We start from the raw sequence: 25587 nt of genomic DNA, 5'->3' as shown, positions 1-25587 counted from the left end.
CCTAGATCCCTCTGTTCTTCTACACTTCCTTGGAACCTACTATTCTTCATGTGCTTCTTTGCGTGTTTTCTCATTCCCAGATGCATTACTTCAAACTTGAATTTTAAAGCATTGTATTGCACAGAGGATAGTGGGGGGGAGGGCAATAGTGATAGTGGAATATACAGAGGACGATGTCAAAAGGACAATGCTATACGCAATAAAAGGTGGGATAGATACTAAACCATCCGAATGCCTCAGCACATTTATTACATTACAATAGCCCACTGAATTGAAAGCAAAATGGAATAACTGCCATAACATCCACAACTAGAATAGCAGTCAATTTGATCAAAGTTTCATGTCAATCCCAATGTTAGAGGACAAGAAACACATAGCATGTAACATTTAATAGCGTTGAAGAATGAAAACTTTTATTTAAAGCTAACCAATTTCCACCACAAGCTCCAAAAAGTGTATTTAGCCCATTAACGTTTAGCCTTTCATTTAATATGCTGAAAAATATGTTGCAGCATGACTTGTAAATGCATGATTTAAAATAATATCAACTGTATGATTTATAAATAGTTCATCTTTAGAAGAAACAAATTATAAAATTTTACATCCACTAGATAGTCTAGATATTATGATCATTATAGTTTCAAAATACTCAATTGGAAAATCGCTATCAAAAAGCAATTGAAATTTACCAAACAGGCTTTCTTCCTGCTCCAGTTCAGTTTTCAAACTGCTATAATCCCCCTTGATCGCCTCAAGCTGTTGACTGTTACTACTGATTAAACCCTGCAAATCGTTGATAATTTCTTCAAGTCTAGCTTTATTGGAAGTCAAAGATTTGATCTCCTTGGCACAATCCTTCGCAGTTGAGAATTCATGACCTACAGAAATGAAAACATGCAGAATTCACCGTAAATAATTAAATTCCAAGGCAAAAGAATCTTCACTCCTTAATATAATCGGTAAAGATACATTGGTATATTTTATCCCAAATGCAAGTTTGTGCAATGATTGAGATCAGTAGGGGTTGTTTTAAGATCAGAGTTGTGCCAATGTCCTGAAACTCTTAAATCTTTTTTGAGGTTTTTTACTCATCTATAGGCAACCCAACTGACATTCTGAATCCTGCAATTGAGGAGATCTGGTAGATGATAGTGGAGATGGGAATTCATCAGTAGTTGAAGAAAGGACTAGTGGGGGAAAAGGAATCTCACTGAAGAGCCTACTAGGCTGGGTGGAAACAAATCAATTGTACCAATTCAATTAACAGGTTCAACCCATCTTACAGCTGTAAGCATATCAAGTTCTGGAAAATCCAACCCCTAACATACATTAAAAATAAAATGATTTTAAATTGAAGGCATATGTATGGGATCAACAGTGACTTGGTCATTTGATTTCAGAACTGGCTTACTCATAGAAATCAGAGTTGTGGTGTAAGGGTGTTATTCTAGCTGGAGGTCTGTGACCAGTGTTGTTATACAGGGATTTGTGCTTGGACTGGTTGTTTGCAATTCAAAATTTGAGGAGTTGCAAACAGTGAGGAAGACTGTCAAAGTGTTCAGCAGGATATGGATCAATTACAGAAATGGGGGAAGAAATGGCAGACGGAGTTTAATCCAAGCAAATGAGTGGTGTTGCACTATGGGGGGGGTCAAATAAAAGGGAGAATATCTGATTCTTGGCAAGACCCTTAACAGCATTGACGTACAGAGGGATCTTGGGTTCAAAATCCATAACTCCCTAAAAGTGGCAACACAAGTAAACAGAGTGGTAAAGAAGACATATGGTGTGCTTCTCTTCATCGGTCGTGGCAAGTTTTAAAGTCAGCCCAGTTATGTATATTTTCATTTTATTGGATTATCCAACTTTGGAATAAGTTCAGTGTAATTATTCTTAATATGTGCTGATAATAATCTTAATCTGCTATGAATTCCAATTAATGATAGCTTTTTGATAATAATAATATTGCTTTGCATGATGGAATTTTCAAAGATTCCAAAATAGGTTACAATAATGGAGCTAAGAAACTACAGTACTCTAAAACTTAAAGTGCAATGGATGTAAAAATTGAAAAAAAGTTATCATTTTGATTACATAATTTGCAACTTACCTGATATGGCTAACATTTTAGCTTCCAAGAGAGTTAGAAGTTGTGTTTCAATATCGCTTACTTTCTTGCCGAAGTTACTGCACAGCTTCTGACTGCTGCAGACCTGAACATATAAAATGCAACAACTATTAATGAAAGCTAAGTTAAGGTCCAGTTTCAAAAAACACAAAGTTTGAAAACAACAATATTAGTATTGGCATTGGATAGGTTTAGGGCCAAACGTAGGCAGGTGAGGCAGTGTAGATGGGCCATGTTGATCTGCATGGGCAAGGCAGTCCGAAGGCTCCATTTCTAAGCAGTACGATTCTATTTAAAAATCAGCCAACTGTTTTAACATTCAACAAAATCAGAAAACTACAAGGAAACTTTTATTAAAACCAGTATGGAAGGAGTGCTACCACAGAAAATGTGGTCGAAATGCAAAAACCAAGAAGGTTACTGACAGATTTAACAACATGATCTCAATTTGAAGGCAGGCAGTGAAGAAAGCCAATGGAATGTTGGCCTTCATAACAAGAGGAGTTGAGTATAGGAGCAAAGAGGTCCTTCTGCAGTTGTACAGGGCCCCAGTGAGACCGCACCTGGAGTACTGTGTGCCGTTTTGGTCTCCAAATTTGAGGAAGGATATTCTTGCTATTGAGGGCGTGCAACGTAGGTTCACTAGGTTAATTCCCAGAATGGCGGGACTGTCGAATGTTGAAAGACTGGAGCGACTAGGCTTGTATACACTGGAATTTAGAAGGATGAGAGGGGATCTTATTGAAACCTTTAAGATTATTAAGGGATTGGACACGTTAGAGGCAGGAAACATGTTCCCAATGTTGGGGGAGTCCAGAACCAGGGGCCACAGTTTAAGAATAAGGGGTAGGCCATTTAGAACGGAGATGAGGAAAAACTTTTGCAGTCAGAGAGTTGTAAATTTGTGGAATTCGCTGCCTCAGAAGGCAGTGGAGGCCAATTCTCTGGATGCTTTCAAGAGAGACCTAGATAGCGCTCTTAAGGATAGCGGATTCAGGGAGTATGGGGAGAAGGCAGGAATGGGGTACTGATTGAGAATGATCAGCCATGAACACATTGAATGGTGGTGCTGGCTCGAAGGGCCGAATGGCCTATTCCTGCACCTATTGCCTATTGTCTATTGAACGGTCCTTTCATAAGCTAAGGTGTTGTCCGATTCACATCTACCCCATTGCAGACATCGTTCTCCGCAGTTTCAGAAACAATATTCTACACTCGGTATCTTTCCCTTTGTTTTATGTATTGTATTTAAGTTTGGCTTGATTGTATATATGTATAGTATTATGTGATTGGATAACATGCAAAACAAAGCTTTTCAATGTACTACGATATGGTTCACATGACAATAATAAAACTAAACTGTGATGTTTGGTGTACTGTGTGGGGTGGGAGATCCTCCCGTGTAGCAGGTGGCGCTGTACAGGACAAAGGGAGATGTTTTGTACATAGTTATCTTGGCTGTACACAGTGCGGAGTGTGTTGTCAGATTGTGGGGTGGCAGCCATTTTAGTTGTCTTGCTGCCAGCATTGAGTTACTGTAATAAAGACTTCTGTTGTACATTGAAGAATCGCAAAGTTTCATACAGGCATAGAAGAAGAACACGAAATAAACCTCATTATAATTCTATTCTGCTCACATTTAACCTAGACAGTGATCAGGTTGACAGACTGAAATAAAAGAAAGTGTTGGAAATACTCGGGTAAAGCAGCATCTGGGATTGAGAACACAGCAGGTTGAGAACCATTAATCAGAACATTAACTCTGATTCCCTCTACACTGATGGTTCTTGGCTAGCTAAGTAACTCCAGCATTTTTGGAAGTAAATTTTGATTTCTTTGGCTGGAATTTTTTTTTTTTTTCTTTATTGACATTTTGGCTGACTGTTTCCGGAAAAAAAGTGTTGTACAATCGCAGACAGAGATCTTATAAACATCCCAAGCAAATTGAGGTTAAGAGTTCAGGTCCAGGCATACACATGTTGTTTGAAAGGAGGTGGGAGTGGAGGAAAAGTACGACGGGAATATGGAGACCAAGATTCACGGGAAAAACAGAGCAATTATGAGAGAGAGAATAAAAGACCAGGATGGCCAGGACGGGTGAGAGGTGAAAAGAATGTAATAATCTGGATAAACCAAATCAGAAAAGAAAGCTTGCAACTGGAAATGAAAAATCATGGCTTCGTTTTCTGGGGCGTTGGGAGGTTGGGAAGGCAGTGGAAGCAAAAGAACAGCAATTCAGCAATGTGGATAGAAAATTAAGATGAAATACTGATGAAACAAGAGGAAATAGATTGGTAAACACAAAAAATTAGTAAGAGATACGAGCCATTTCAAGTATTTGAGAGTGGCAAGGGGAGGTGAGTGAGAGAAATCAGGGCATGAGAGGTATGAAAAGAGAATGAGGAATAAATGATAAGCCAAAGTTTAACAGGAAACTCAAACACAATGAAGACAATGATTAATGCATGTTGTGGTCAGGAGCAAAGTGATTTCGACATTCAAGTATATCGTTCCCAGAAAATGGCATCACAGGTCGATAGGCTTTTGGCCTATTGGCCTTCATCAGTAGTGAATTGAGTATATAAATTGGGATGTTATGTTACAATTGTACAAGATGTTGGTAAGGCTGTACTTGTAGTACTGTGTTCCGTTTTGGTCACTCTGTTATAGGAACAATGTCATTAAGCTGGAAAGAGTGTTGAGAAGATTTACAAGGATGTTGGCGGGAATCGTGGGCCTGAGCTACAGGAAGAGGTTGGACAGGCTATAACTTTATTCCTTGGACTGCAGGAGACTGTGGAGCAAATAGAATCATGAGAGGAATACATAAAGTGAATGCACAGAGTCCTTTTCCAGGGTACAGTTATCAAGAACCAGAGGCCTTTGATTTAAGACGAGAGGGGAAAGATTTCTTAGGAACTTGAGAGGCAATGTTTTCACACGGAGGCTGGTTATGTCTATGGAACGAAGCGTCAGAGGTAGTGATTAAGGCAGGAACAATAACAATATTTAAAGAACATTTGGACAGGTTCATGGATAGGAAAGGTTTAGAGGAATATGGGCCAAACATGGTATATGGGACTAGCTTAGATGAGGCATCTAGGCCAACATGAACAAGTTGAGCTGAAGGGCCTGTTTCTGTGCTGTATGACTATGACTCTAGGTGGTGGAGGAGAAGAGAGGACTTGAGCTTGTGGTGTTCACGATTCCGATGGAGAAAAGAGAAAGCCTGTGATCCACCAAGCAGTGCTTACAGGTTTCCTATTAAGATTGGGGAACGTGCCTGCTCCTCCAGGCATACAAGGAATGCTATTACCTTAGAGCTGGTCATTCCTGCCAGATTTCCCAGGCTCGGAGAATTTCAAGAGAACTTGAATATAAAAATCAGGATTCATATTTGAAATAGAGAGCTGTTAAGCTGTCAGCATCTTTGCTCAAAAATGTGATTAAAATCATAGTACCATATGATCGTTCAAATGCCAGTATACACATTCATCCCATGCATCAAACTAACTATGTTTTTGATTTAAAAAAAAGAATTATGGTATTTGGCAGCAGATTTACCAGCAGCTAGAAGCTGCGGTTGAAAGAAAGTACTTCACCCAACATTGAAGTCACGGAAAGCCAATTAAATAAATGTATTTTTGGAATCACTCAGAATCAAACAGTAAGGGAGACAATGCCAGCTCTGATGGCATAAACTATTTGCATTTTGGAAACCCAGCTCACATTCAGATTGTTGAGCAAGCTAAATGCCGGATTACCAGAATTTTACAATACATTATATTCAATTTTTAACAAATCTGAATGAGCTTAAATGAATAGATCTTTATTTTTAATTAATTTACGAGACCAAGTGGACCCGTTGGGCCTAAACCTCTCCTGCATTGGTCCAGCACCCTCTCCTCCCCCACTCACCCATTCGATCCCCCCTTATCCTCCTCCCCCCCACTCACGCACTCCAATCCCCCTCAACCCCCCTCCTCCCCATCCCCCTTCACCCACTCCAACCCCCTCCCCTCACTCCCCCTCCCCTTCACCCACTCCAACCCCCTCCCCTCACTCCCCCTCCCACTCCATCCCCCCTCAACCCCCCAAACCTCTCCTTCATTGGTCTAGCACCATCCCCTCCCCCGCTCCCACCCTCAACCCCCTTCCCCTCCTCAACCCCCCCTTCCCCCTCAACCTCCCCTTCCCCTCCTCCCCCCCACCCCCCCCTCACCCACCCCATCCCCCTCCACCCCTCTTATCCCCCTCCCCCCACTCACCCACTCCATTCCCCCTGAACCCCCTCCTCCCCTCCCCCCACCCACTCCATCCCCCCTCAACCCCCTTCCTCCCCTCAACCCCCCCATATCTTCCCCCTCCCCTACGTCGAAAACACAGCAATGTCCTCCGGGGGGGGGGGGGGGGAGGGGTGGGGGGTGGTGAGTGGGTGGGTTGAGGGGGGATGGAATGGGTGTGGGTGAGATGGGGAGGGGGGTTGAGGGGGGATGGAGTGGGTGAGTGGGGGGGAGGGGAGGAGCGGAGGAAGGGGGCTCAGGGGGGATGAAGTGGGTGAGTTAGCGGCAGCTCGTCGACTCAGCATCCTCCCCCCCCCCCCCATTGGCCGCCACTCGGGCATGTCCCATTGTGACGTCGAACGCTGAACACGGCCAGCGTCAGTTGAAAAAAGGTAAACTTTAAACTTTAAAATGTCTATAACTTTAAAAATATAAGACCAATTTGAATAAAACTTGCATTGTGACCCCAGGACTAAGGTGAGTAAGGTGGTCCTAAAATTGTCATGCTATCGTATGACGAGGGCACAAAAATAAGGTGTCATCAAACAGGCATGATCAAACAAACAGACAGAGATTTTTAGTGATATATACATATATATATATATATATGTAGATAGACAGATAGTTAGATAAGATAAGGCAGGCAAAGCTAATAATTATCGTCCATCCCTAACTGGCCGCACGATTATATCGAGATGCCTCTTGATCTATGACAATCTTTCTGGTGAGGTATTCACAAGGCCGTTGGACTGGAAGTTTTTAGCATTTAGTACTAACAATGCTAGTCTTAATATATTTCCATTGAGGAAGGGTGAGTGATTTGCAGAGGAACCTGCAGGTGGCAGTATTACCACGCACAACCAGCGAGACCTTGGCAGTGGAGGTCACAGTGGAAGCAGCGCTTGTTGTGTATCTGCATTTTGCAGATGGCATTCACGGCAGCTTTGATACATTGGTGAGAGAATTCATGTTTAGGATGGTAAATTGGGTAACAATGAAGGGGGATCACTTTGTCTTGAGCTTAAATGTTGTTAGAGCAGCACTCATTTGGGTAAGTGGAATAAGGATGAGAGCAGATCTTATAGAACCATAACATTCTTAAGGGATTGGCAGGCTTAGCAGGAAAAATGTTCCCGAAGTTGGGGAAGTCCAGAACCAGGGGTCACAGTTTAAGAATAAGGGGTAGGCCATTTCGGACTGAGATAAGGAAAATTCACCCAGAGAATGGACAATTGGGGGTGGTAATTTGCTGGAGTGGAATTATTTTGTTTTTTCATATATATATATATATATATAAACAGAAGCCATTATTGGAACTACAAAGATCAAATTGGTTACTGCAGAAATCAGGTAGCTTCATGGTCTTCATTATTGAGTTTTAAATATATATATTATAGGATGATCTGAATCTTACTTCCTTTGTTGTTGTGTCGAGAGTACAAATATACAATTCACTGAATGTAGCAATGTAGTTGAACAAGGCTAAAAAAAACAAGTACTGTTTATTTCTAGAAGGACAAAATTGATGAAAAGAGAAAAAATGCAAATATGATATGATTTACAAAATTACAGTATTTACAAAAATAGGTGCGTCATGGTGGCGCAGCGGTAGAGTTGCTGCCTTACAGCACCAGAGATCCAGGTTCGATCCTGTTTGCGGGTACTTGTCTGTGCGAAGTTTGTACATTCTCCCCATGCCATGTGTGGGTTTTCTCTGGGATCTCCTTGGTTAGCTTAGTATTATTGTAAATCTTCCCTAGTGCGTATAGGACAATGTTAGTGTGCGTGGATCATTGGTCGGCAGAAGGGCTGTTTCCGCGCAGTATCTCTAAACTAAACAAAAAAGGTATAATCTTACAATGAATGAGCAGCCTGGCTTTACTTCTCTGCTGCGTAAGGAAAGCCGACCAAATACATGATCAAATGATGCAATGATTTTTTTTTAAGTAGATATAAAATTATTTTTACACATTTCTGTAAAGAGTAAAACTAGACATTGTAATATCACTTTGAAATCCAGAAGAAAGCTGATTACATATGGGTTAAGAATATTAAACTCAATTCGACCACTAGATGATGTGGCAAGTAGTATTTACATCGATCAGCCAAAACATTATGACCACTGACAGGCGAAGTGAATAACATTGATTATCTTGTTACAATGGCACCTGTCAAGGGGTGGGATATATTAGGCAGCAAGTGAACTGTCAGTTCTTGAAGTTGATGTATTGGATGCAGGAGAAATGGGCAGGAGTAAAGACCTGAGCGACTTTGACAAGGGCTAAATTGTTATGGCCAGACGACTGGGTCAGAGCATCTCTGAAACGGCAAGGCTTGTGGGGTGCTCCTGGTCCGCAGTGGTGAGTAACTACCGACAGTGGTCTGAGGAGGGACAAACCACAAACCAGCGACAGGGTTTGGGTGCCCAAGGCTCATCGATGCGCAAGGGCAACAAAGGCTATCCCATCTGGTCTGAACCGACAGAAGGTCTACTGTGGCACAAGTCACAGAAAATTTTAATGGTGGTCACGGGAGGAATGTGTCACAATACACAGTGCATCGCACCCTGCTCCGTATGGAGCTGCACATGGAGGACCAATAGCATATTAGGCAGGTGGTCATAATGTTTTGGCTCATCAGGTCATAATGTTTTGGCTGATCAGTGTATACACACCCACGTTTCGGGTGTCAGGGGTTGTGGGGAGGAAGAAAGAAAATGGGGTTAGGATGGAGAGATAAATCAGCCATGATTGAATGGCGGAGTAGACTTGATGGCGGAGTAGACTTGAGTAGACTAGACTGGAACAGCATCCCTCTCCCTATCAGAACTGCCCCCTCCATCGACTCCTTTAAGTCCAGGCTCAAAACCTATTTCTACTCCCTAGCGTTTGAGGCTCATTGAGGAGGTGCTGTGAACTGTTTGCGTGCTACTGTATGTTTCATTTTTTTCCCATTGGAACCTAATCAGATGTACAGCACTTTGGTCAACGTGGGTTGTTTTTAAATGTGCTATACAAATAAAAATTGACTTGACTTGACTTGACTTGATGGGCCGAATAGCCTAATTCTGCTGCTATCACATGACCTTATGTCCTTATTTATGGAAATATCTAACAAAACACAAAGGAGAATAAAAATGATAGTTGATGACAATGGATAGAGATTTGTGTGGTGCAAAGCTATCAGTGTGGATTGGTTAGTGAATAAGAATGTAAAGATACAGTATGGAAATAGGCTCTTCATCCTACACCGACCATCGATCACCCATTTTCAATAGTTCTATAATATTTCACTTTCACATCCACCTCCTACACACTCAGGGCGATTTTTATAGAGACCAATTAATCTACAAATCTGCACATATTTGGGATGTGGGAGGAAACCCAAGTACCCGGAGGAAACCTACATGGACACATGAGAATGTGCAAACTACACGCAAACAGCACCACAGGTCAGGATTGAACCAAGGTTTCTGGCACTCTACGGCGGCAGCTCTATTAACTGCATCACTGTGCAGCGCCACATGGTTAATCCAAATGCATGTAATAATCATATTAAAACTATATAATAACTGTGAATGCTTGTATACTATTTAATAAAAGAATTTACAATTATTATAGCTTCTTAACTATAAGGAAAACAACTTAGGTTCTCTGATCTCTACACAAGTGAAAATCTGATCCTGGTAATCCTTCTTGGTCTTAACCAAGACTGATGTAAGATGGGGAATTCTAACAAGCATTTTAATATTTTGAATGTTATGATTTTTGAGTTTGAAAAATCTGCATTGTGAATAAAAGCTCATTCTAATTCTGAGTGTAGGCATTGTGTAGACATTAGTTTTTTTCAGAACAGGTCATTTTTTAATCGGGATTTACAGAATATGACAGAAAGTTGGCTAGCCCCCTCAAGTTTTATATTGAGAGCCAAAATGTTTAATTGCATAAGTAATAAGTTGGAATTTAACAACTGAAGACCAAGAATCATCACACGAGACATTAAAAATACTTTACTGTAGAGATTACTTTTTGGTGGTACCTGGTTGGAGGGCTCAGTCTTACCATAAAAGTAACAGACACTACTAATATATTTAAATTTCAACATGTACCTTCTTTACAGCCAAGCCATTCTAGAGTAGGCACATCAAGCCAAACATTTCACTTCCTAATATTATTTGGTTAAGTACATAGCTACTTTTTAAAAATTTAACAAAAACGAATAACGTAACTCAAAAAAATTACAGTTTAAGACCAATCAGTTGGATAAAGAGAGTAAATCTGGAAGATTTTATTATTGTACTTACTTTGGAAGCAGCTGTCTTTATAGCCATACTTAACATGTGTTCTCTTCTCTGAAGGCTTAAAAGAAAAAAAAGATTTATCACGTACACACACACCCTAGTCATCATCTTTCATCCACAAGTCCATTTTTATATTTCCTGAACCCAATGTTCATAAAAACTACTTATTATTGGCAAACATATGTTTAGACTTTAAAAGCCTTCCGGTGAGAGGAAAAAAAAGTGGAATACCTATCAATATAATAATTTTTAGAAGTTTTAAGATCTGAAATATTTTGATCTATTAGCTCCATTAGCATCCATGTTCTTTCTCATTACATTTAGAATCATTCCACTTTCCCTCAGTTATCTCTAATTCTGATTATGTTCAGAATTCCCATCATTTTTAAAAAAATGCATATAGTTTACATTTAATTTAAAAGACCACCCTTGGCTGGAGTCCACCCAACCCGTGCCACACCTAATTAATTAAGGCCATCAAGGAAACATCAGGGGTGGCAGAGCGGAGTAGCCAGTGGCTCTGGCTGAAGAGGAAAGACCCCATCTGGTCTCCCAAATAAACCGGCTAGGCAGATGCAGAGAGGGGTGGTTCTGGGACCACCTACTGGAGACTTTGTGGGCCCAGTCAGCAAAACGTTGACAAAAGTAGGAGCCCACTTGATAACCCCAATGACGTGTCTGCCCAGCCTTTCTCAACGTCGGAGGAGCGTAGGTGAGTGCTTAAGCCTTCCATCACCACCGGGGAGCAATTTAAGAGGTGGCACTTTGGATTTTAACATCACGTCCTGTGTATTTGAAAACCATGTAGTTACTTTCCAAATAATTACAAATGCGTTCTCGTAATTTTGTCCAGATTAAAGGAGGTGCCAGCCCATCGGTTTCCAGAAAAATCGGTAGTGTATCTGTATATTACACAGTTTTAATAAAAATGGACTATATCCACTGCCATGGCCAATAATTTGTTCCTGGTGAATATCACCAAAGAAAAATTAATGGGTTTTACCTTGCAGCAGTCTGTGGGCCCTTAATTACATTATGTACCCAAATACAAGAAGTTAATTCAAGATATTCAACTGAATGAGAATTGTTTAAGAATGTTACAGAGAATCTAAACAGGACTGCATTTAGCTTTTCATTTATAAGCCTTTGGTGTGAGGAGCTGGATTATCAAAAGTGGACATTTAAATATTATTTTACCTTTTTATATCCTCAGGCAGTTCTGCATTGAGAAGGACTTTATTTCTTAAAGGCAGAACATCTTCCAATGTCTTATGCAGGTCATGCAATTCACTTGGTGATGTGGTTGGTAAAGAAATAAGTTCACTGTCACACAATTCTATTAGTCTGCTTCCTTCTTCTATTTCTCTACTCAGCTGATGATCCCTGGCTTCCAACAATGCAAGCCGTTCCTTAATATCCGCAATTTCACTCTGGTTTTGTGATTAAATACATTAATGGGTTACTTAGCAGCAAGTGAAATACAAACTTCTTTTCAGAGTAATATCAATAAGAATAACTGAAATGTAACAATTCATTCAACTGTCTGAAAATTAGAATTCAGTTCAATGAGTTACTTTATTCTGATGTTGACATGTGCTTTATTACTCATTATTTTCCTCCTCCATTTGCCAAATTTGTTTTAGAAACAATTTCTACTAGGAACAATGTGTGTAAAGAATAGGGGTCAAGCTTGGAATAGAGGCCTTTATCTCATGAATCCATAGTGACATATGGTCCAACTTTTGATAATGATCAAGAACCTATGAATGAACAAAAATACTATGTCTAGGCGTTTTACTGAGACAGATTGTACTTTTATAGCCGATGTTTTGCAGCTTGTATATTTGTTACTATAGCTAAAGGCAAGCCCATCCAAATGGTTTTCAGATCGACTTTTAAAATCCAATAATATAGTATTCTTAAACCTCTCTGTAACTCCTCTACATTCAACTCCTACAACAAGTGCAGAGTTTTCATTAATACATTTGTTAGTAGTGCAAAGCTAAGCTGTTTTCTTCCAATCAGCTAAACTTCCCTGAACTCACAACCCTGCTCTAGCCATCGTTTTCCTCTGGTTTCCTTCCTACTTCCTCTCTTGCTCACTCCAAGCTAATTTTCTTCCTTTCACATCATCTAAATGTTGAGGAGTTCACATCCCTCAGTTATCATCCTCCCCCTTTCAAATCTGTTAGTGCAGCCATTTTCAAAATAAAAAGATGATACCTCTGTTCTTGTAAACTAACACATGTGGCGTCAGTTATGACGCCTGATTAGCAATGAGGCATCCATCAGCACAATGAAAGGCCTGTTGAAGTTAGGATTGTGCAGTACAGATTCACCAGTGAGGGCTGTTTTTAACTTCAGGAAGGATTCTTCTGCTGTTATTGCCCACTGTAATTTCTCTGGTTGGCCCTTCTTTGTCAGGTCTGAGAGGGAAGCTGCAACCGAGGAGAAAAAAGGGACAAAACGACAGTAATATCCAACCAACCCCAAGAAAGCATATATCTGGATCTTGTTGGTGGGCCAAGGAAAACAGGTACTGTGCCTCTGACTGTCCAATGTGGTTGGTTGCAAGCAGCAGGTTTTCATCCCAGTCTTCCAAGCAGATGACTACGTCGTCCAGGTAGGCCACAAGCATAACAGCGGTGGGGGCGGAGGATAATTTCTATCATATGCTGCAAGGTGGCAGCGGCACATGGAGACCAAAGAGAAAAAAACATGTACTGCCATAAGCCGGGGTTTAAAAGGCTAATTTCTGTTTAGCAGATTGGGACAGAGGGACATGCCAGTACTCTTTTGTTAAGTTCAATGTAGAAATACACAGGCAACTGAAACTTGGCGTACATCACCATACATACATGCCAGTGGTCGAGTCTCAGATAGCTGCGGGCCTGTGTGTAACGGTTCTGGCTGGACCAGAGTAATGTGTCTGCCCATCAAATAATGCTGATGTACTCTATATTGTTCATATAGAGGATGCACGTTCGGAGTGGTTATCCTTTCTTCTGGCCTCCATGGATGCTGCAGCCTGGGACAAGAAGAGTTCTGGCACTGTAGGTATGGACTTGTTCCTGGCGTTTTCCCATGACATCAGTAGGCAGGCACAGGCAAACTTCGATTCATTCCAGCAGCTTGCTCTCCTTCTCCCTCCTAGCTGGAAATCTTGGGTTTATGAGGTAGGGCTGACCAGGATCAGATTATTTGGTCCAATGACTATTAATTGGACCCAGCTGTGGCTCGTTTGCCTGTGACCTCAGTTTGCTCCAGTGCCAGTATTTTCTAGCAGTCAGTCATTGTTTGTGATGCTGATCGTAAGCTTCCTCTGGCATGCCTGTCAGTGATAGGGGATCGGAGCGGCCCTAAGGGAGGATTCGTCATCACACACCCCGATCTCCATGCACCCATCCTTAAACGTCATTTCCCAAATCATTCTGTTTTTCTTCAGCATCATTTCTGAAATGCTTCAAACACTTTTCCATTAATGCCCGTTGAAAAAGCTCTCAAAGTCACAAATAACAGCCGACGTGTCTTCCAGTGTCTTCTAGACAGTCTTCTACACACATATACTATAACTCCTTCTTAGCCAGTATTCCATTTCTTCCCTCCATAAAGTAGAGCTAATTTAACAGCCTGCTGCCCTTATCCTAACTTAAACCAAGTCTCATTCACCCATTACTGTTACTCTAAATGTTACTATCTTCTAACCACTCTTTCCATTATTAAGTCAGTTGTTCACAAAGTTCCTTACAAAATAATTTTGAATGCTCCTTAAAGCACTTTAAGAGTTCTACCTAAATGCAAATTATTTCATTTATAACATGCCTTAGAAAAGAGGGGAGAAGAGGTTTAGAGCAAGCCTACACATTTGCAGGCAATTTTCTCAGACCACAAATGTAAAACTAGCAGCATATAATTTACAGCATTTTTAATTTACAATCACATTAGCTCTGTATTACGGATACATCTGTGCTAATTATATTTTCACAATTATGCCTGCATTTATAATCATGAATTTCTATTTTCAGAAATATTCTGCAGAAAAACAAATATTTACTTTAGGCATAGTATTTACATAAAATATTACATTTGAGCATATACATTGCAACACAAACCTGTATTTCTTGTCTATCTTGAATAAGCTGACTTCTCCTTGACCATGATATCTGTAGGTTATCATAGTTTGAATCGGAATATTTATCTTCATTACTTCCCATCGAGAAATTCCCTTCATTCCTGAACGCAATTTAGACATATGACACATATGAAATTTAAGAATGCTCAATAGCAGATAAGCACAAAAAAAAACCCTTTGGTTATTAAAGGTGACTTCCAGTACAATCGGCTTGTGTTTACATATCAGTTATTGAATGTCTTTGATTCATACCTAAATTTTATCCAGCAGCTATACATGAAAATAGTTCAACTAATATTTCAACTGTTATTGAACTGTCTTAGAGTTTCAATCATTTTGTCATCACATCTAGTATAACTTGATTCTGTGGATGATGGATAAAGTTTAAATAAATAATCCCATTTACTGATATTGCAAACTTTGATACCAATGGATCCAGTTAGTTTTGTATCTTTTCCACATATAAGAGCAAAATAGGGATTTATATGAGATGTATATACTAAGCTGAGATAGGTCCTTCTTATTCATCATGTTTTTCTTAGCAGAAACCAGAAACAGGGACACATACCTCTAAGATAAAAAGTAGGAACTAGGCTAATTGGAGGAAAGATTTTCCGCAGAAAGCGTTTGGGAGTGTGGAATTTATTTGCTGAAAGAATGATGGAAGCAGAAACCCTCATATTATTCAAAGAGTGCCATTGGATTTCAGCCCAAGAAATGGAAACTAGAAATAGTTTGATTACTCCTTTTGGTCATCTTGGAGATAATGGGCTGAAAAGCTACCTTCTGGTCCCGTAAATTTTGATCCTTCCAGCATTAAAGATAATCCTTTACAAACATTTTGAAATACCAAGATTAAAAGGGAGCAAACCAAGGCAAACAAATAAAAATAAAAGAACTGCCATTACTTTTTCAGTGGACCTGTGAGTTGTAAAAAGCTATTTCAAAACACAGATACATATTAATACATATGCTGTTAGGTCTGTACCAACGCACATCTACACTATAAAATATGACTTTCATGTGGATGCAAAATATCTCATAGCACTGTATCAGTCATCATGGCCTCTCCCTCATGAGTTGGCCAATCGCCCAACTAATATCTAGAAATCTGGTCTGTGTCAGAGATTTTAGGGGCACCTTGGTAAGCACAAATTAAGGGGCACCTTAGTAAGCTTTAATAGAGCACTGATTAACACTTAAAGTATTTCATACAGTATAACAATTTAGGGAATCCCAACAAATGCAGAATATAAATACATCATTTTATTTTGTAATCTGTCTGAGACACACATACACTACTCCTCTTTTTCAGGACATTAACTAAATCAGAAATCTATGACCTTTTTATCCTTTTAAGCCATTTTGGTGAAGATGAGCCGATGAGCCCATAGAGATGCACATATAGTCCTCTTTCCTTTTCCTTTAGAGTTTAGCTAATTTAAATTAGTAGACACAAAATACTGGAGTAAATCAGCAGGACAGGAAGCATCTCTGGAGAGAAGGAATGGGTGATGTTTCGGGTCGCGAACTTTCTTCAGTCTTTCATCACCCATTCCTTCTCTCCAAAGATGCTGCCTGTCCTGCTGAGTTACTCCAGCATTTTATGTCTATCATCGGTTTAAACCAGCATCTTCAGTTCCTTCCTACTAATTTAAATTAGACCTCTGAAACCCCAGAAAACAGAATGACATCAATGTACTCTGTTCCAGATCCTAATTATTAGTTAGAAATGGCGTGGGTCAATATACAATTGCAATGCAGTGCCCCATGAGTCAAAATTTCACCCAGTGTTGTGAATCTGGAATTATCTGCCACAGAAGGCAGTGGAGGCCAATTCACTGGGTGTATTCAAGAGAGAGTTAGATAGCTAAAGGAATCAAGGGAGACACAAAATGCTGGAATAACTCAGCAAGACAGGCAGCATCTCTGGAGAGAGGGAATGGGTGACGTTTCAGGTCAAGACCCTTCTTCAGACTGAACAAAGAATCAAGGGATATGGGGAAAAAGCAGGAACGGGGTACTGATTTTGGATGATCTGCCATGATCATATTGAATGGCGGTGCTAGAATGGCCTACTCCGGCACCTATTTTTCCATGTTTCTAAAAACATGGAATGAATGACACTAAAGAATGGACTAGCTTTCTTATGAAACGATCATAACAATAAAATATTAAGCTATAAACAATCATGGAGGTTTTTTGTACAATTAAATTATTCTATAAAAAGTAGTCCTCTCAAAATGTCCTCTCTAACTAAAATCGACCGGGAGATTTTATTTGTATCCACAGTAGGAAAATGTACATACTTATTAAAAATACAATCATTTTGGTGCTCAGAAAATTGCAGTTGAAGTTCAAGTTTTTGTAGAAATTTCACAATACAAGGATGGTAGGAAGGCAGCTGGAATTTTAAGGAACTCTGCTCTCTCTTCAACTCTGCTAACTTCTTGTTGAACTTGTCAGCTAAAACGAAAGGAAAATAAAAATGTGACAATTGTTATTCTTTGCAACTTAAAATCTGAGAAAAAAATGAAATTGTAAAGGGCAGTACTTATTTGTTCCACCCTTCATCTCTACTTATGTCCAGAGACATTAATTCTGCGAGTCTAAAAATTAATCTATTGCTGTCTCGAATATACTTAAAGTCACAGCTCTGGATTTCAGAGGTTCACAAACCACAAAAGAAATTCCTCATTATTTTTTTTTGTGTAATAGGTGACCGATTATCCTGAGACTGTGCTGCAAGGTTTTGGTTCTTCCCCCAGGGAAAACACACTGTCAGCATTTACACTGTCACGTTCCTTCAAAATTTAGGTTTTGATGAAGATCACTCTTATTTTTCTAAACTCTAGAGAATACAAGCTTTACTGCAAGTCAAAATTGTGTTTCACTATGAGCACAAAACAGAAGAGGAGCAAGAGCACAGTGTGTAGATCGGGCTCCTCAAAGTCCAATACCAGGAATGACTCCTACCCTCATTGACCAAAGTAGTTAGGCTTTGAAGAAGACATCCCTGCCCCGCTTAGTTATTCCTGCAATTATTTTCTTCTCACCTATATAAACTAGCTCTAGCCTTAGTCCAAAGATGGAAATAAACATTATTCAATACGGTAAGAGAAGTCACCTTTTGCAAAAAGGCAGCATTTAACCATATGGGACATTGAGGGCTCCTGGTAAAATTGAAGTCCTTTGGAATCAAGGCTGGCTGGAGGAGTTACTTTCAAAGAGGAAGATGGTAATATTTGTTTGTGGTGATTCATCTCAGCCGTAGAATATTCCAGGAGCAGTTCTTCAGGAGACTGTAGTCCTTCAACACCTTTATCAATGCACTTCTTTCTATCATCAGTTCAGAATTGAGGATATCCACTGTTAAATAATCAATTCCATTCACACCTCAGATGAAGAACAATCTGAGCACACCTGTGTGGTTTGTGATGGATTGTAGCTGAAGGTCAATAATCCCAGCCTATGCAGGAGGTACTCAAGGTTCCAAGGCAAACCATGTCCAGCTGCCTCATCTATGACCTTCCTTCAGTCACAAGGTCAGAAGTAGGGACATTCACTGGTGATTGCACAATGTTCAGCATCATTCGCGACTCCTCAGATAATGAAGCAGTCCACAACCAAATGCAGAAACACCTGGACAATATCTAGGCCTGGGCTGATTTGTGGCAAGTAACATTCATGCCACACAAATGCCAGACAATGACAATATACAACAAGGAAAAAATCCAGCTATCACCCCAATAGTCAATGGCTCTACTATCACAAAAACTCAGACTATCAATATCCTGGGTTTACCATTGACCAGAAACTGAACTGGAGTGACCATGAACTGGAGTGCAGCTTCAACAACACTCAAAAAGCTCAAAACCATAAAGGACATAGTCACCTGCCTGATGGGCACCCTATCCACAACCATTCACTCACTCCACCACCGACACACCTCAGCAGCAGGTTGTACCATCTACAGTATGCAATGTTGCAACTCACCAAGACTCCTAACCCCACAAACTCTAACTGCAATAAAAACATAGGCAGCAAAATATGGGAACACCACCTTGAAGTTGCTCTCACGCCACAAATCATCCTGTCTTGGAAATATATCACCATTCCTTCATAGTCACAGGGTCAAAATCCTAGAACTCCCTAACAGCATTGTGAGTATACTCACACCTCAAGGACTGCAGCAGTTCAAAAAGGTAACTCACCACCACCTTCCCAAGGGCATCTAGAGATAAGCAATTCAGTTTGCAAATTCCACATCCTTGAATGATTTTTTTTTTAAGTAGCAAGGCTAGACAATACTCAGTAGATAGACACAAAATGCCAGAGTAACTCAGAGTGTCAGAAAAGGAATAAGTGAGATTTTAGGTTGGGACTCTTCTTCAGTTTCATTGATAAATTTAATTGATAAAGCTGTTGAAGAACTAGACTCCTGAAGATCTTCAGTCTGGAAAAGGGTCCTGACGGAAAACATCACCTATTTATTTTCTCCAGACATGCTGCCTGACCCGCTGAGTTATATTCAGTCTTGAACTGCAAAAGGGACATTTGTTCCACAGAAATGTTAGTAATTACCATGCCCGTAAGAGAATCTATCTACCTCCCCTTGATATTTAATGACAATATCAATGAACATCCAAACATAAAGTCATTGTCAGTACTGGGCAAAAAAAATAACTGGACCTGCAACATATATATATGCTGGCCACAGAAGCATGTTAAATGGTAGGTAATCAGACAAGCAAGCAAATCACCATCTGACTATCCAAAGTCTTTAGACCATCTTCAGCGCACCACCAGTTAATGATGTAATATTCACCTGGATAAGAAGTTCAAAACACTAAAACAAAACAGCCCATTAATCTACCACCCAAAACAGCTCACCCATCACCAGTGTACCATGACTATCATCACATATCCGGCTTCTTGGCAGTACAACCATAGAAATAAATTCAAGCTCAAATAAAGTGAGTGAAGCAAAAATTAATCAATTTTTGATAAGAAGATCATTCAAGACAACTTCCCCCATTAGTGGATAATTATTATATTGTGGAGCATCAAAAGCACACATCACGCTTTCTGTCTCAGTATTACATCGCTGCCCATTTGCTCTTCAGCACAATTTAACAGAGCTTAACTTTCCATACTGCTCAAATGAAATTTCTTTATATTTTCAAAAGCATCTAATTGATACCATACAGTTTTTTTAATGCAATTTTAAAAATCCACTAGAGCTCACCTTTCTCATAATCATCATCCTGAACAGCCTTCTTCTGAAGTGTCTGTAGCTTTAAGATCAAAGATTGAAGCTACAATGATCAAAATTAAAATGCATAAGCTAAAAGCCAGATAAAATGCAGATTTAAACACAATATGAAAATTTCAAAGATGAATTACTTCAATGCAGTTTAATTTACTATGACTACAAATAATCTGAATTTATCCTGGAAAAGATCTTTTGGTATGCGCTTTCTGCAACTAAAAATACATTTTATAAACATATCCTTTCGTTTTTACGTTTCATAAAAAAATCTGCTCTTTATGTGCCAGGGGCATGAACATCAAACATGACAATCACACTGCATAACTTGATTTAGCTCCGTAAATTGAAATATTGGACATATAAGTTGGTAAGATTCTGTAAAATAAGCATTGGATAAGCAGTGAAAGATTTAATAGAAATTTGAGAAGAAACTTTTTCACTCAGAAGGTTGTGGATATACGGAACAAGCTGCCAATGGAAGTAGTTGAAGCAAGTGCAATAACAACATTTAAAAGAATTTCCACAGGTTCATAGATATGAAAGGTTTAGAGGGATATGGGCCACGCACAGGCAAATGGGACTAACTTGGATGGGGTTTCCTTGAGCGACTTTGGCCGAAGGGCCTATTTCTGTGCAGTATTATTCTTGACTGGGAATGGGTTACTATGATCCTGAAATCTTAACACTTAATGGAGCCACAAGAAACCGCAGATGCTGGAATCTTGTGCAAATCACAACGTGCTGGAAGAACTGAGCAAGATCTGTGGAGGGAACAGCCATACAATGTTTTAGGTCGAGACTCTTCAGAGTCTGAAGTTCTCATCTGAAGAAGGGTCCCGACCTGAAAAGTCATCGCTCCATTCCCTCCATAGATGTTGAGGAACCTGCTGAGTTCCTCCTGCACTTTGTATTTTGATCGTAATACAGTACTTAAGTTATGATTATTACAATTCAAATACTGTATCTCCTTTTATCCAAAAGTTACCTTAGATTTCAAAGTTCACAATCTTCACCTGTTATTTTTTAAAATACAGTGATTTGCTGGCACTGAATGTCGTTAATAGTCCTGAACAATTTAACTGTTAGTTTATCTATGTTCTTGATTGTATTAATCATTTAGCTAATCTCCTATTCTTTCCTTAGCCTTGCCTTCAATCCAAATTAATTCCATCATAACAATATTCCTCATAACAAACTGATTTTGAAATCAGATGAAGCCTTTTTTTCCCCCCGAAAAATCCACTAGCCCTGGCAAAATTTGTAGATACCCAAAATAAACACAGGAAAAAAACCCAATTGGTTTTTGAGCATTCGGGTTTTATCTTGGTAGAGCAAAAGAAGCAAAAGAAAAAACTTTCATTTTCTGAATTACTTAAAACATGTCACAGTACTTCTTGATTACCTAGATTTATGAACAACAAGCATAAGTGGAGATTAACCCTGCCTTTTCCTGATGACAAGCATTTTACATTTGCTTCAAAACAAAAGACAAAACTGAAAGTTATGGCAGAATTTACTGCTAAGTTTCATAGTATTGGAAAATTATATCACATTCCGGGGGCAAAGTGAAACTTGTTAAGTTTACAAGCAATGTCTCATTTTAAATGACTGTCAACAGACAACCTGCCATTTTAGGAAGCAACTGGACATTTGGATAAAGTCTGGAAAAATATTAATGGGGTAGATTAAACCCTCATATTTTTTTTAATGAATAATATTCAGATTAGTGCTTTTCAAATATACTATTTCAATAATTTAACTAAATAGTTTTAGCCAGTAAGCACTGATTAATAGAATCAAATAGCAAATATGGTGTGTATCGCAGATCTCTGCTGAACATTTTTTTATAATCAACAGAATTGGTGGTCTTATTTCATCAAATTTGTGGTGAGCCACACATGGTGCAAACCACGGCTCGGGGGGTGGGGTCACGGAACATGGAATGGGGAGGAGTGGCAGTTGGTAGTGGAGTTCCAGGAGGATTTGAACTGGTTGGGGGTTTGGGGAACTGCATGGTGCTTGAGGAATAAAGAAAACTTCGTTTGACAAGTGTCCCGCTTCATCGGCTTTGCTTGACACTCGTATCCCGCTTCATTGGTGACACCGACGGTCCGAAATAGGGATTTTGGATTGCAATAATGGATGCCGCCAGCGCTCAGCCCGCCATTGCCGCCGACCAGGCCCAACAAAACGCGGTCGCACTTAAGCTGCCGCTCTTCTGGACCACGCAGCCCCAGGTTTGGTTCCAGCAGGCAAAACCTCAATTCCACATCCACAGGGTAACAGCCAACAACACCCGCTACTTCTAATTATGTCGTCGGCCGGTTGGTGCCTTACCTGCGCGAGCCACCAGCAGCCAACAAATACAAAGGCCTCAAGGCGCTGCTCCTCCGCACTTTCGGGCTCAGCCGCCTGGAGCGAGCAGCGCGGATCCTCCACATGGGCGGACTCGGCGACCGTAAGCCATCGGCCCTCATGAGCGAAATGCTCACGCTCATGGACAGCCACTGGCCCTGCCTGCTTTTTGAGTACCCCTTCCTAGAGCAGACAACATCCGCCTGCTCCTCTCAGGGAAGAGTTTCGATGACCCCCTGCAGCTAGTGGAACGTGCAGACGAGCTGTGGCTGGCCAAGCGGCAGGGTGGAGGTTCACTCTATCATGTGTCGACAGTGCCTTTGAGGGCACAGCGACCTGGGACCGGGTCCACCGGGGGCTCAGCTGAGTCTCTTGCTCCGGGAGAAGCTGGTATGAACAATAAGAAGTGGTGCTTCTATCAACGCTGGGGTTCCGCGGCCCACCAATGCCGCTCGCCCGGTTCATTTCCAGGAAATGCAGGGGCCGGCCACCAGTAATTACCTCCACGGTCGGCCAGATACACCGCTTATATGCATGGCACCACACTCGGGACGATGATTCCTGGTGGACAGCGTTTTGCCCCCTTCGGGGGTGGACACTCATTCTGGGAAGCGGGGGCCCTCGTTAACTGCCATGAAAGGCAGCACCATACGAACTTACGGGTCTGCACCATTCCACTTATCTTTGGCTCTTGCCACTGCACCTGGCCTTTCACCGTTGCAGACGCGTCCTAGCCGTTGCTGGGCGCAGACTTCCTGCGGGCACAATCAGTTTTAGTTGATGTGAGGGGGCAACGCCTCGTCCACGCTTCCACAAGTGATCTCCTTGTGCCCTGCTGTGTCCGCCACGCCAATCCGCAAGTCTGCAGTGGGCAACATTTACCCCAAATTTTGAGGGACTTTCCTGAAATTTTGACTCCACAATTCCACTTGGCCAGCCCGAAATATGGTGTGGTGCACAACATTCTTACTTCGGGACCACCACTCCACGCCCGCACCCACAGGCTGTCTGCCGACAAGCTCCAGATCGCCAAAGCGGAGTTTCGCAACATGGAGGCTATGGGAATTGTCCGGCGCTTGGATGGGCCATGGGCTTCCCCGCTGCACATGGCACTGAAGGCCTCCGGGGGCTGGAGGCCTTGTGGCGACTACCACCGCCTGAACGACGCCACCATCGCGGATCACTACCCCATTCCCCACATCCAGGACTTCTCCGCCCATCTAGCTGGGGCTAAGTTCTTTACGAAGGTCGACTTAGTCCGGGATTACCACCAGATTCCCGTCCGTCAGGAGGATGTGCCCAAAACGGCTAAAATCACCCACTTTGGTTTGTTTGTGTTCCTGCATATGCCCTTCGGCCTTAAGAACGCCGCGTAGGACTTCCAACGCCTGATGGACACCATGGGTCAGGGACTCAATTTCCTTTTCATTTACATGGACGATATCCTCGTGGCTAGTCACTCTCAGCAAGAACATTGCACCCAACTCCATTTGTTGTGCCAGCACCTCAGCGAGCATGGTCTCGTTATCAACTCCGACAAATGCCAGTTCGGCCTCCGTGCCATCGACTTTCTGGGCCACCACGTGACGCAACAGGGTGCTGTTGCACTCCCGGACAGAGTCGAGGCCATTCGCGACTTTCCGCGGCCTTCCATAGTGCGGGGCCTTCAGGAGTTTGTAGGGATGGTTATGTTTTACCACCAATTCGTGCCGGCGGCGGCAAAGATAATGTAGCCGCTCTTTCAGTTGCTAACTAGTAAGCGGCGGAACGTGCAGTGGAACGACGACGTGGTGGCTGTTTTTAATAGGGTGAAGGAAGCGTTGGCTCGGTCGACGATGCTGTGCATCCGCGGGTCGACGCTCCTAATGGTGGATGTCTCGGACTCCACGGTCGGCAGCGTGCTGGAGCAGTCGCTCCACGGTCACTAGCGGCCTCTCGCCTTTTTCAGTCACCAGTTTAACCCGGCGGAACGAAAGTACAGTGCGTTCTTCCGGGATCTCCTCATCACTTGGCAGTACGACACTTCTGCTATTTCCTGGAGGGCCGGGACTTTACTTCCTTCACTGACCTTAAGCCCCTCAACTTTGCATTCGCTGAGGTTTCGGATCCCTGGTCCGTTCGGCAGCAGCGTCAGCTCACGGCAATCTCCGAATTCACAACCGACATCCGCCACATTGCAGGCAAATGTAACCTGGTTACCGATGCCCTGTCCCGCCCAGCTAATGAGGCCATCCTCGACGTGGCCCCGGGCATAGATTACTCCGCCTTGGCTGCGGCGCAGCTGGGGGTTGTGGAGATACAAGCCTACCGAACTGCAGTTTCTGGTTTGGTGCTGGATAACGTGCTGTTGGGTCGCTCCGGCGTTACTGTCCTGTGCGACGTTTCCATGGGGCAGCTGCAGCCCATTGTCCCGGCTGCCTGGCGTCGCCGGATTTTCAACATCATTCATGGATTGGCCCACCCATCTAACCATGCGACGGTCGCAATGGTGGCTGCACGTTTCATGTGGCATAGGTTGCGGAAGCAAGTCGGTCGTTGGGCCCGGGCGTGCATTCCGTGCTAAACATGGAAGATGCAGTGGCACGTCTGAGTGGCAGTGCAGGAGTTTGCAGTGCCTCGCCAGCGCTTTGACCATGTTCACGTGGATATCGTGGGGCCGCTGCCTCCATCCCGGGATGCCTCGCATCTGCTGACGGTGATGGACCGTTTTACGCGGTGGCCGGAGGCCATTCCGCTCGTGGACACTTCTGCCCTGTCGTGTGCTCACGCTTTCGTGGCCCACTGGATTGCCCGTTTTGGAGTGCCGCTTGACATTTGCTCAGACCGGGGTGCTCAGTTCACGTCCGAGCTGTGGTCTACAATGACTCGCCTGTTGAGGACACAGCTTCACCGCACGGCTGCGCATCATTCCTAGTCTAATGGGTTGGTGGAGCGGTCCACCGCCATCTCAAGGCCGCTTTTAAGGCATGTCTCACGGGCCTGGAAAAGATGGATGAATTGCCGTGGGTTTTGCTGGGTATTCGGACCGCCCTGAAGGAGGATTTGGCTTCGTCCTCAGCCGAATTAGTCGATGGCGTTCCGCTCACTGTTCCCGGGGAATTTATTCCGGCCGCTGGT

General features: G+C 42.0%; 1 protein-coding gene across 1 annotated transcript in view; it reads right to left on the bottom strand.

Annotated features, from left to right (window-relative positions):
* The window catches only part of LOC144593899 (disrupted in schizophrenia 1 protein-like), a 44883-nt gene extending 19778 nt beyond the window's left edge, over positions 1-25105 (bottom strand). The window contains exons 1-9 of the mRNA XM_078400030.1: positions 24539-25105; positions 23739-24134; positions 20092-20161; positions 17153-17309; positions 14824-14944; positions 11909-12141; positions 10715-10769; positions 2111-2213; positions 690-878 (exon numbers count right to left, since the gene is read on the bottom strand). Coding sequence (XP_078256156.1) covers positions 690-878; positions 2111-2213; positions 10715-10769; positions 11909-12141; positions 14824-14944; positions 17153-17309; positions 20092-20161; positions 23739-24134; positions 24539-25105 — 1891 coding nt within the window. The remainder of the gene's footprint in view (positions 1-689; positions 879-2110; positions 2214-10714; positions 10770-11908; positions 12142-14823; positions 14945-17152; positions 17310-20091; positions 20162-23738; positions 24135-24538) is intronic.
* Positions 25106-25587: the final 482 nt, after the last annotated feature.

The sequence above is a fragment of the Rhinoraja longicauda genome, chromosome 5, assembly GCF_053455715.1.
Source record: "Rhinoraja longicauda isolate Sanriku21f chromosome 5, sRhiLon1.1, whole genome shotgun sequence".
Taxonomy (NCBI): Eukaryota; Metazoa; Chordata; class Chondrichthyes; order Rajiformes; family Arhynchobatidae; genus Rhinoraja; species Rhinoraja longicauda.
This window is presented reverse-complemented; position numbering and strand designations above follow the sequence as displayed.